This window comes from Xyrauchen texanus, chromosome 38 (genome assembly GCF_025860055.1).
Source record: "Xyrauchen texanus isolate HMW12.3.18 chromosome 38, RBS_HiC_50CHRs, whole genome shotgun sequence".
In the NCBI taxonomy this organism is placed as follows: domain Eukaryota; kingdom Metazoa; phylum Chordata; class Actinopteri; order Cypriniformes; family Catostomidae; genus Xyrauchen; species Xyrauchen texanus.
In genome coordinates, this window is record NC_068313.1 from 10,077,879 (window position 1) to 10,090,658 (window position 12,780).

The window sequence follows — 12,780 nt, forward strand, 5'->3', positions numbered from 1 at the left end:
GCCATTCATTCCCACAGAGTTCAGAGTGCGTCCCGTAATAGAGCCCACATAGCAATGCACTGTTAATTAACTTTTAGATGCGCCAGTTTCGATGATAAAGGTATGCGGTTTATATATAGTAATTCTTTGCATATAGACAGCGTCTCTGACAATGTTAGTGAAACGATTTTATATCCGTCTGGGTACTTGATAAAGGAAATGCAGCTGTTGTACCTTCGCTCGTATCTTTCTTTGAATCTGAATCGAATACATCCGCGGCTGTAGCTGCAGCGAATGAGCTGCCTTTAAATTGTGTTAAATCGGGATACAACAGTGCGCATGGTGTCTTTGGGAAGCTAGGGGTTAAAGCTTTGTTCACGACAATATCATATTTAGCCGGCTTGTTTTGAAACAGAGACCGCTGCGGGCATTTGATTAGTCTCTTTTTGTTCAGGACCTTTGTCCCAGAATGGTTTTATTTTCTTCCACACCTCATATGACTCTTTTATGTATTTATAATCCCACTGAGGGTCCTTTCACCCTCTTTAACCATAGATTTGGATTTACTCATGAATTGATCTAATTACGTATTTTCCTTTTTTTTTTTCTCCTTTCTCTGACCACCCAGCCAAATTGTTGATATATGGCTCAGTATTATAGTCTTATTCATTGCAAAACATCCATTATTTTGGAGTTTCCTTCGATAGAGGACGGCTTATTTCCTGTCCCATAATGTCACCCTTTTAATAATACTACAATAAAATTCCCGATCGACACGGTTCATGCAGATCAAATTTCTTTCCGTCTTTTCCTTAGGACAATTCCCGTCCTCTTCTTATTCATACCAGAATAAGGATATCCTGCTGCGGTTGTGGGGTTTTCACTATTTTATAATAGAGCAAAACCCTCCTTCATATTTCATAATAGGGCAAATTCCTCCCTCTGAAGGGGCCCCCGAGCAGAGTTATTAACGAGTTAATATAGAGCCAAATTAAAATACGTTTTATTCAATCTCTCATCAGACAGGAATACCTGATACTTAAATCAGTCTTACCTGTCTGGAGATATCCCGGACGAGCCCCCAAACTGTTAGATAATTTTGTCATCCAATGTATTTAATTTATTTTGTTGATCTGCAATCCCAGTCTCGATACGGCTCAGCTGAGGGAAGAAAGAAATGACACAGACACCCAATGGTATCAAATCCTTCTTCCAAGTTTATTGTTCAGCATTCTGTTATATGGTCCACAAAAACCACATTCCACTGGACCCCCACCAGTGAAAAAGTTATTTACCTTATATGGGGGTGACATACATGTTTGAGCTACATGTGAAACGTGAGAGTAGAGACAAGAAACACATTCCTTTAGAACATCTTTAGAACAATGAGCAGCTGCAGCTACCCAACAAAAGAAGTTTAAAAGAGGCCTTCATTATTACACATTACATCACCCAGAGAAGTTGTTGAGAAGCATTATTTCACAATGAAGTGCACAGGAAAGCAGCACAAAGTGAGTTGTGGTGCAGCTGTGCATGCTGAGACACGACACGTCGTGTTGTCAACGTGTTGTCTATGTGTAAGAAGTCACATATTATTTAACTGAATGGCTTTCCATACTTCAGTGGCTGTTAACACATGGAAAGACACGCCTGCTGCTGCAGCTGATGAGTAAACATGACAAATCTGTGATAAAATCTCAAACAAAGATATTAAATGAGTGGAAAGGGCTATTGCATGAAAAAAACTGAATTTAAAATGGGCGTGGATTGGCTAGACCCGGACGTTGTCTGCGATTGGATTAGAAATAATACAACTATTTTTATAAGTTCTAATGTTCAATTTTCATCTCAGTACATATTAAAGTTTCTTAAGAGTAATAATACTTAAAGTAGCATTATTAATTTTGAAATAATTGTGCAGACCACCGCAGCATAGCCTACCTTGCTTTCACGTGGTAACTAACGTTTCTCAGCGCTGGTCAGAATAGACATATCATAGTCGATTATGGTTACTCTTTACGGATAATTTTTAATTATTTTATAGACACAATTCGATTTGTATGTCACAAAACAATCCTTTAAATTAATTCACTTAAATTATACTTTTACTATACATTTATTTTCAATTAGACAAAAAAAGCGTCTTGGATTTGAACGCACCTCAAGTGGGATTCCGCTTCCTGAGGCGCGAAGCGTCCCTTGCAGGCGGATAACTTGTGTGCTTAGGAAAGTTATTTGCTAGTGTCACTTGCCACCCAGTGCAGTCAAATCTATATGAACTGTTAAACTTGAGACACCTGCGTTCGTTGCTGTCTAGCTTTTTTGCTCGTTCGGTGTGAACGGCCCCATTAGGGCCTACAGCTGCAAAAAAACGCGAACACTCTCCTAAATCTGGGTTTCTCATTTATCGCTATTCGGCAATGACAACTCGTGCATTTGTGCATAACTGACGTGTTTACCACTAAAACTGTGGTTCACTGTCTGTTCAGTGACAGTTTCTCATTCGCATATGTGCGAGGGCTAAATGTCAATTAGTCTAGTTAAGAAAAATATTGGTTAATACATTAAATTCCAACGTCCATGATGCGTACAGTACATTACATGCAACTATGTGTTAGATATCCCACCTGAATAGTTTGCAAGTCTAGTGGAAGCATAACATGAAATTGTAGCCAATTACAGGAATAATTCTCTCTCTCTAAAACTCACCCTCATGCCATATTGTAGTAACTTAAAAGTTGTGAAATGAATTCAGAATTTCCACTTACTGTCCAAAACAAAAAAAAGTGAAATTGTGAACCTTTTCTTGATTGTATTACAAAATCAAAAGAAATAATATTTTAATGTTTAATATTAAAATGCAAAAGCAAATAGCAGATTAAAACATTTACACAGTCTTCCTAAAAACTATACATTTTCAAGTGGGGAGAGAAAAAAAAAACGCACAACATAGCATAAATAGCACACCAGTGGCTTGCAAATAGTGAGTCACAGCCTGACACTTGCAAAAATGTCTATACATCGCTATTTTGAGGAACAGTCAACATGACAATGCAACACCTCGTGGTCTGCGTGGTTGTGAAATGATGTAAAACTAAAAAAGCTCAACTTTGAACACAAAACTCATTACACATATATAATTGAACTTTTCATATTCCAAAAGTAATACTGTTTCAAAAGTGTACATGAAATATCACAGAAATGAAAGATAATTTAGAGGGGGAAACGATGTCCTGAAGAGTTTGCCTTGATACGGTTTTTAAAATCTTCTAAGTGTATGTAACCAAATACACTCAAGTATTGAAATGTAGTGTACAAAGACAGAAAAAAGGAAAAACCCTGATCGTATAAAAAAAAAAGTTAAAGACAAACAACAAACAATTAGCCAGACCGGTTTACAAATGTCCAAATAAATGTCCAATAATCCAAATATGCATTTGCATATTTATTATTAGCAAAAAACTTAACACCAATGTAAGACATTAAGGTTTAAAAGGTGCATCTATGCCTTTAAAAGTTAATTTTGGCCGATACAATTGTGACAACGCAATAGCTGTACAATTAGGATGGTTTAAAACCAAACAAGATCCAATGAGCGGTCACTCAAGTGCAGCCTCTGCTCCTTTTTCCGTCATCCGCAGCAAGAGCATCTCCGAGTATTTTTCCAGAAGGGCCACGGTCCGGTCATCCCTCAGCTGGCGGCCAGGCGAGTCCTCTGGGACGGGCCGGGCACTCTGGGTGGAGGGGCAAGTCTGAGGACAGAGGACGTTTAAATCACTCTGTACGCCCACAAACGTATCCTGCAAAATGCTCTTCATCTGCTCCTGCTGCTCGGACAACTCCGGGATGGAGCACAGCTACGGAGAAGAAAGTGATTCCATTTAATGTCTCAATGCCAAAAGCAGCATCATTTCTAATATATACATACCACGCCATCATAGAGAATGATCATCTCACGTTTTCTTTCAGCAGTGAATGACCACATATAGCCAACTATGCAGTGTAAAATATACGCAAGGTTGAAAGACCAGTGTAGTCTCCTTATAAACTGTATAAATAAAGTTAAAATGCTGACAGGTTTAGAGGATTACCTTGCTATAAAAGCTAGTTGCTTTATGGATTGTGTGCCACAGTTCATTCACCATCTCCTTACACATCTGGATGCTCAATGTCTCTGCAGACAAACCTGAAAGAGACACACATGAAAAAAAAACATCAATTAGGAGTAATATGGGAATTAAATAAAAATGCATGAGTTGTATAAACCGGTAAACCTGATTGGGAAACTTAAGTAGAAATATGAATAAGATTCACAGATATGAAGCCAGCAATGTTTTTAGCAGATAATGTGAATGTTAGCATATTAAAACTGCCAAAAAACAAATCATGGCTCCACTGACCATCTTTTGACAGTGCCTCACCAGTCACAGTTTAAGGAGTGGGTAGATGACAGGAAGCGATGGCACAAAAAAAAAAAAGAATTGTTGATAGCATCAACAACTTCCAAGTTATGATAGCAATCAACTGCACAAGTTGATCCTGAACACATTTTTACTTCATCGAACACTAAAAATTATATTGTTCTACATTTGGATTGCTCGTTTAGGTAGAGTTTACATTACATCTTAAGGAGACCAGAACCAAAAACAGTTATTGTGATTTCGACCGTGGCATGATTGTTGGTACCAGATGGGCTGGTTTGAGTATTTCAGTAACTGCTGATCTTCTGGGATATTCAGGCACAACAGTCTCTAGTTTACTCAGAATGGTGCCAAAAATAAAAAACATCCAGTGAGCAGCAGTTCTGCAGACAGAAGCACCTTGTTGATGAGAGAGGTCAGTGGAGAATGACCAGACTGGTTCGAGCTGACAGAAAGGCTTTGGAAATGCATTAGCCCTCTGCACAATTGTAGTGAGCAAAATAGCATCACAGAATGCACGCATCAAAACATCAAGGCAGATGGACTACAACAGCAGATCATCACGTCGGGCACATAATCTGGGCCATAGCGTTCCTAACACAGAGCTTGGTGAGTGTAAATGACACAAGCATCTCCAGTGTTTATAGAAAAGAACATTATTGTTTCTGATTAATCGTAATGCCGCTGATTACATGAATACAGGAATATTCCAATAGCTGTGGAGTAGGTAAACCTCTTTTGTAATAAAGGCTTAACCAGAATATGAAAACATGGGACATATTACAATAGCGTTTGAGTACGGTGAAGGAAAAAAATAAAGAAATTATTTAATCTTTATATTTCATTTAAATATTTTATTTCAGCTCACTGATGAAAATAAATGTTGAATTTAATATTAAAAAAAATAAAAAAATGTATCTTACTGCCAATGCAATGATTGGTACATAAATATAGGAAGTTATATTTGTACAGAGTTCAGCACTAACATGTTTTCTCTGAGACTTTTAGTCTCTTTAATTCTCAACATTTAGTCATTTAATGCACAGCTGCATAAGACCATTGAAGCGCATCATTCAGTTACCGGGAAACACATTAGCGGTTTTGTGCCACTCTGTATTGGAGCTTTTCATGTTTTTACTTTTCTTATTTTAATAGTTTTGTGAGACAAGAGGTTATAGTTATTTAGCCTCCTTATTTGTTGAATATCCATGAGTTACCCTGTTAAATTGCTTTGCATCAATATGTCCTTATGAAACTCATCTAAATGTGTAACATGGACATATAATGCAGTCTAATTAGAAATTGGATCCTTCACACTGACTAGTCCAACTAATAGCTTAGACAACGCACCAACTGGAATAAAGGTTTAGCCAGAATATGACAATAAGGGAATACCTGTAAACCTCTTTCAGAATAAAGGCGTAGCCAGAATTTAGAAATATGAGCGTATCCCAACAGCTGTTGAGTATGTAAACCTCTTTTGGAATACTTAACCAGAATATGAAAATATTACAATAGCTGTTGGTTGAATAGCAACCAACAACAAAAAAATGCATGAGGGATTCACAACAATCTCAAACCGCTCAATTGCAGTAAGTCATGGCATCCACTCGTGTTGTTTCTTCCTGCATTGCAGGTCACGTGTTTACAAAAGCCTCTTCCATCAGCAGTGAGGGATTCACATGTGATAAATGTGAGGAATTAATCAGGCTGACAGAGAAGGTTAATGAGTTAGAGACACTCATCCGAACGCTAGTGGAGGACAGTGAGAAAGTGACAGTTTCCGGCTGTAGAGCCCCCGAAGCAGGGCATTTGGGTGACGTCTCAGCAAAGAGACACCACTCCTGTTCCTGTTAAGGTTTCCAATCGATTCTCTCCACTCAGTGATGCACCCACTGAGAATCATGTCGAAAAAGCCCTTGTTATTGGTGATTCTATTGTAAGGAACGTTACATTTACATTTATGCATTTGGCAGACGCTTTTATCCAAAGCGACTTACAGTGCACTTATTACAGGGACAATCCCCCTGGAGCAAACTGGAGTTAAGTGCCTTGCTCAAGGACACAATGGTTATGGCCGTGGGGTTCGAACTAATGACCTTCTGATTAACAGCCCTGTGCTTTAGCCACTACGCCACCACCACTCCATTATTGACACTCCACGTTGAAATGAAGACTTCAGCCACTATTGTTAATTGCATTTCAGGTGCCAGAGCGTCTGACATCAAATCAAATTTACAAGTGCTGGCTAATGCTAAACGTATATTTTCTAAAATTGTTATTCACGTCGGCACTAACGATGTCCGGCTTTGCCAGTAAGAGATCACTAAATATAATGTTAAAAAGGTGTGTGAATTTGCAAAAACGATGTCAGACACTGTAATATGCTCTGGTCCCCTTCCTGCTCATCGTGGTGACAAGGTTTATCGTAGATTAGGGTCACTGAATGGCTGGATGTCTGAGTGGTGTCTGGAGAATAGAATACGATATATAGATAACTGGAAGAGTTTTTGGGGTTGACCTAACCTGCTAAAGAGAGATTGACTCCATCCCTACAGGGAAGGTGTTGCTCTCCTATCTAGTAATTTGGCTCATAGCCTTAATAATGATAGTATTTGACTAAATGGGGCAGAGGTCAGGAAGCAGACAAACTGGTTTATCCGAACGTCTGCTAGCTGCCTTGAGACGTTGCACAGGACACATAAACTACAAAGACAAAGTCTATCATCTAGAGACCGTGTCTGTTCCCCAAACTACCAAACACAAAACACCTCACTAAATAATAATTAAAAAAAAATTAAGATAAAAGATAGGGCTTCTAAACATTAGATCTCTTTCTACCAAAGCACCAATTGTAAATTAAATTACAGCAGGACTGCAAGTTTTACGCACAATTTGAATCATACCTGCATGTTCCACATTCATAATGCAGGGATTTTTCCCCTCACACTTTTTCACTTAAACGTAGCTGAAAATCAGTAAACCAAACCACATGGAAGAACAAATCAAACCAATAATATTATAACAGGCTTACAGTATCAATTATCTCTTCTGAGTCCCTTTCTCGAGCAGCAGCTCATTGAATCCTTGTTGAATTTAGTGCTAGCGATCGCAGTGAGGAAGCACATTTAGTCGCAAATTTACTGAACTTAACACGATACAGATCTATAAACCTATTAATTCGACATGCGAATTAATGTACCGTGTCTCTGTGCGATGCAATAGAACTATTGTTTATAATCAACAAATCCACCTTTTATGTTGTGGTGCTTCCTCATAAGTTATAATACAGTATATTTGACAAGGGCTGAGATAAAGTATTTTTTGTAATGCCATTACTGCAGGGTTGATAAACACTTACACCCATTACATCTCTCAGCTCCATCATTCTAGAGCTCCATCTGACCTATAAAAAGGTATTTTCTACCATGTGAATCAGTCAATTTTAATATAAAACAAACGTTACATTTATATAGCACTTTTCTGATACTACACTCAAAACACTTTACATAGTGAACAGAAATCTCAACCACCACCAATGTGCAGCATCCACCTGGATGATGCAACGGCAGCAATAGTGCACTCACCACACCCCAGCTATTGGTGGAGAGGAGAGAGTAGAGTTATAGAGCAAATTAATGGATGGGGTTTATTAGGAGGCCATGGTTGAGAAGGGCCAATGGGGGGAATTTGGCCAGGACACCAGGGTTGCACACCTACTTTACGAGTAGTGCCCTGGAATTTTTAATGACCACAGAGAGTCAGGACCTCGATTTAACATCTCATCCGAAGGACTGGTGTGTGAGTGTGAGAGATTAGATTATTTATTCATTGCACACCCTTGTGTAAAATCTGGTGATCACAAATGTCTTAAAGCTTTCTTCCCTGAACTAAATAATGTTTTCATAATATTTATGATAATTTATTTTTGTAGTTTCTCAGCCCTACTGACAGCCTAATGAAATTACTGTTATTTAAAAAGCATTTTACTAAGTACGATACACAGTACCTGTAACATCTTGTGTGGAGTCCATTTCTGTAGAATTCTTTCGGTCCAGAGTTACAGAGTCGGTCATTGCAGTCTGACCTGAAGACGGTGCATTTTCACGTGGCCCTGAAAACTGGTTGCCTTCAACTGTGGTTTGAATGGATTCTGGCACACTTTGGTTCCCAGCAAACATTTCACATCCAGATGAGAACCTGCTCGTGGTCTTAGGAGTCAAACTCTGCTCAATAGTACTGATCTGCTTCCGGCACTCTTTCCCCAGTGATCGCATTTCTGTGGGCGTCACCAAAGCCTGGCGACGGGGCGACTCGGCACGTTCAACTTTTCCAAGATGACTCTTGAGTGACACAGGTGAAAGTCTGGCATGATCGGGGCTAATGAGATCCAATCGAAGAGCTGCCCGGGCACTGTGGTTACCCAGGGCAGGACAGAACGATGGCGTTGGATGGGACTGTCCCGAAGAAAGAGCGCTGGATGAATTTGGGGGCATATTCTCTTTACATTGCTCTACACTGGGCTCCAGAGTTGAGGATTGGGTGTCTTGATCAGTCTCTTTCACAAGATGGGTCTCCTCGGGAGCACACACATTTAAATTCTCCATAGAGTTGCTTCGTGACATCTTGGCACGTGAGCTGGCGGTGGGGCCCATGTAGCTTTGGCGGGAACGTGCAACAGATGCATCACTTGAGTTGCTGACTGATCTGGTGGTGAGGGTGCTTGTAGTGCTGACAGCATTAGAGCCTTTAGATTGAAGGGTCTTGTTTGTGATTTCTAAAAAAAATAAAACCTTGCATAAAGCTTTAAATAGATTTTTACAAGTTATAAAGAAATTAAAGGAATAGTCCAACACCCCCCCCCCACCAAAAGCAGATGTTAAGCAGTATGTTAGGCCACATCCACACTAATACGTTTTTGTTTGAAAACGCATCTCTCCAAATTTTTTGGTCTTTCCCGTCCACACTACGAAGGCGCTTTAAGCGAAATCAGAGCTTTTTGAAAACTCTCTCCCATGTTGATTCATTTGAAAACTGTGTCTTTGTGTTGTAGTGTGGACTGGGATAACAGGTATTTCTGAAAACGATGACTTATGTCTTGTCATGTGATCCATTCAACCAAAACAATCAAGATGGCGCCCAGAGATATAGCGGTGCTGTTATGCTTTAATAGCATTGTTAAATATAAATGTTACTTTGTACAACATTCAGTAAGGGGATTTAAGCGTTTTCATGCGTTTCAGTGTGGACAAGCAACTTTTGCAAAATTCTTGAAAATGGCAGTGTGGACAGAGCGTTTCAAAAACAAAAATGCAGATTTAGGATTAATGTAGACAGTCATTTTCATTCACTTTCATTACACATTTCTACACAATGAAAGTGAATGGTGAATGAGACTAATGTTCTGGCTAACATCTACTTTTGTGTTCCATTGAAAAAGTCTTCAATGGGTATAAAAAAAACACGAGTGAATAAATGACATCAGAAAATGTTATTTCATGAACCATCCCTTTAAGCTCTATAAACAGCATTTGTGTTAAACCAAAGAAAAGTGAGGTAACAGCTACACACTTATAATGGAAGTAAACTGGGTCAGCATTCCATAGGGATTAAAAGCAGAAACAAAGCTTGTATTTTTTTTTTTAAAACACAAATGAATTATTCAGAAGAAATAGGTTTATTATTTGAGCTGTAAAGAAGTTTAAATAGTTGTTTTTGCAGAGGACTACGGTTCTGCATTGTCGTCATGGCAACACATTTTTAAAAATTGGATATAACTTTATACAAAATTGTTTACTAAACTTTTCGATCACACTAAAACCATGTCAACATGCATATAGTTTGTCTTGTGGCTATACTTTAATGTTTAAAGTATTTTAATGTTTACGGATTGGCCCAATTCTCCTCCATTGTAAGGTTGATTTTTCAAAGAAAAGGAGGGACAAGTCAGTATACATTTTTACAAATTATGCCACAAATGCTGTTGACAGGGGCTTCTACTGAACCTGGAACATTCCTCTAATACAAGACAAAATTACATTTTCTTTTTTTACTTTAATTTGGCAGTTTAAACCTCAATCTCAAAGGACAGCCCAGAAATAGGAACCACAAGGTTTACAGAGTAAAATAAGAAAATAAAACGGGTATGAAAACACCAAGTATCCCAATGATATCAAATCCAAATGTGAAATCACTTTGTGGCTGTGGGACCCCAGACAGTAAAACCAACCCAGCACACACTCACAGACCTCCCAAAGCGTTTTTCCAGCGTAACATAGTTAAGCTGTTGCAAGATTTCCGACCAGGCATTGAGGAACGTTTCTTGTTAACTGGAGGATGAGATTTCAACAAATTATATTAAATGACTCAAATATTGCCATTATTCCACTACCTTATAAAACACTAAGAAAAGAAAAATAAGCAAATCTACTTTAAAATGATGCTGCTGTACCCTCATGCCATCCCAGAGTGTCTGACTTTCTTCTGCTGAACACAGATGAGAATAAAAGAATATTTTAGCTCTGTAGGTCCATACAATGTAAGCGAATGGTGAACAAAACTTTGATGCTAAGAAAAGCCTGAAGGCAGCATGAAAGTAATCAATACGACTCCAGTGGTTAAATTAATGTCTTCTGAAGTGATCTAATCAATTAAGGATGAGATCAAAATATAATTCCTATTTCACTATAAATCTTGACATCAATTGTGATTGCTTAGAATCATGATTTCAAGCACCATCTAGATTTCTGCAAATGTGTCAAGCACCAGGAAGTGTAATTGGGTTTGAAATCAAGCATGTTCATGCCTAGAGACTGCAATGGCAAGATGTACAGTGAAAAAGGAGTTATATTTTGTCTGTTCTCATCCAAAACCCATTATATTGCTTCTGAAGACATGGATTAAACCACTTGAGTCTTACTTTTATGGTGCCATTACATGCTTTTAGGAGCTTCAAAGATTTGGTCACTATTCACTTGTATTTTATGGACCTACAGAGCTGAAATATTCTTAAAATATTTATTTGTATTCAGCAGAAGTCAGACATCTAGGATGTCTAGGATAGACTAGGCTAGAGTAATTGATGAGAATGTTCATATTTGGGTGAACTATCCCTTTAAGACTACAGAAACATCAAATTTAGCATTATACGTTAGTAAGTATAGGTAACAAAAAAAACAAAAAATATAAATAAAACAGGAAAATATTGTCCGTTTTCCAGCTAGACATTTAAAAAAAAGATGAGAAATATAGTCTGTAAGTCATGGGGAAAAATAAAGACAATGGTAAATGTGCACATACCGCTCTTGTTCTCTTCCTTAATGCTTTCATTGGTGTCGCCATTATTTGGAAGAAGCTTGGATTTATCCTGAAAAGCAAGATGATAGGAGAAATATAAACAGGCAATAAAATATGTTTTTTTGCTTTCTTAAACTTATCTTGTATGATGTCATTTGGCTCTTATTCTTAGAATTAAGAATGAGTGTCATGCATAAAGATCCATAAGTGTTAAGACTTGGTCTTGGCTCCTAAATTATTTAAGACAGCTAGAGAGGAATCCTGATCTAAATGAAGACACCACGCATCCGCCAATAAAGAATGAATGTGTTGGACTTTCACAATAGTGGAATTTAGGCAAATGTGATTCGTAGTCGAGCAAACAAATGAAACCAGACTGCAAAACTGAAAAAGTGTCATGGTTATTATACTGTGCATGCGTCATACCATCATGCTGTCCAGGATTTGACTGCTATCACTAGATTCATCTGGTATACTGGGAAGGCAGGCTGCAGGCCGGCAAACAACACTGCTACCAGTCCCTGTAGTGCTGAAATGGCAAATACAAATGTAAAATCACAATTAAGTCTACACTACATCTTAGAACTAGCTGTGGAATGTACTGGGACTGTGAGAGATGTCAGGCAAACCGTAATCTCTCAAAACATATTTCTCTATTAAATTGTATGGGACAGACACTGATGTTAACTTACCGGAAGCGGCTCTGAAATCGCGAGAGGAAGCGTGTGGAGATACTAAGACGTGGATTGAGGAAATTACACTCTGTATTGGGCTGCAGGCTGCTCAGGTCATTGATGAACTTTTCTAAAAGAGTTATCAAAGCAGATTAGATCAAATAACAAGTAACAATGATTTCACAATTTCAGCACTGTGTTAGTGGCAGCAGTCGTACACTAAAATGCCTATAACTTGGTTAAGCAAAATACAAGTGGATTAACATAAAATGGCAAAAGCCGATAAATCGGCCAAAACTCTTAATTATTTGACAAGGTTAAAACTTTTGTGTGAAGTTTTGAATAAATGTAATGCTACATACAAGTTAAATGTTCACTCAGTAATAGTTTCCTCATTTAAAAAGTTTTAA

The 12,780-nt window shown here is 38.2% G+C and overlaps 1 protein-coding gene across 2 annotated transcripts in view; it reads right to left on the reverse strand.

Moving 5' to 3' along the window:
- Window positions 1-1,179: 1,179 nt before the first annotated feature.
- Window positions 1,180-12,780, reverse strand: part of wdr62 (WD repeat domain 62) — a 51,142-nt gene continuing 39,541 nt past the window's right edge. The window contains exons 26-32 of one of the 2 annotated variants that reach the window (XM_052109599.1): window positions 12,389-12,500; window positions 12,123-12,225; window positions 11,700-11,766; window positions 10,649-10,729; window positions 8,410-9,177; window positions 4,071-4,165; window positions 1,180-3,836 (exon numbers count right to left, since the gene is read on the reverse strand). In XM_052109599.1, coding sequence (XP_051965559.1) covers window positions 3,579-3,836; window positions 4,071-4,165; window positions 8,410-9,177; window positions 10,649-10,729; window positions 11,700-11,766; window positions 12,123-12,225; window positions 12,389-12,500 — 1,484 coding nt within the window. In that variant the 3' untranslated portion in view covers window positions 1,180-3,578. The remainder of the gene's footprint in view (window positions 3,837-4,070; window positions 4,166-8,409; window positions 9,178-10,648; window positions 10,730-11,699; window positions 11,767-12,122; window positions 12,226-12,388; window positions 12,501-12,780) is intronic. The other variant, XM_052109600.1, reaches the window with a different exon arrangement.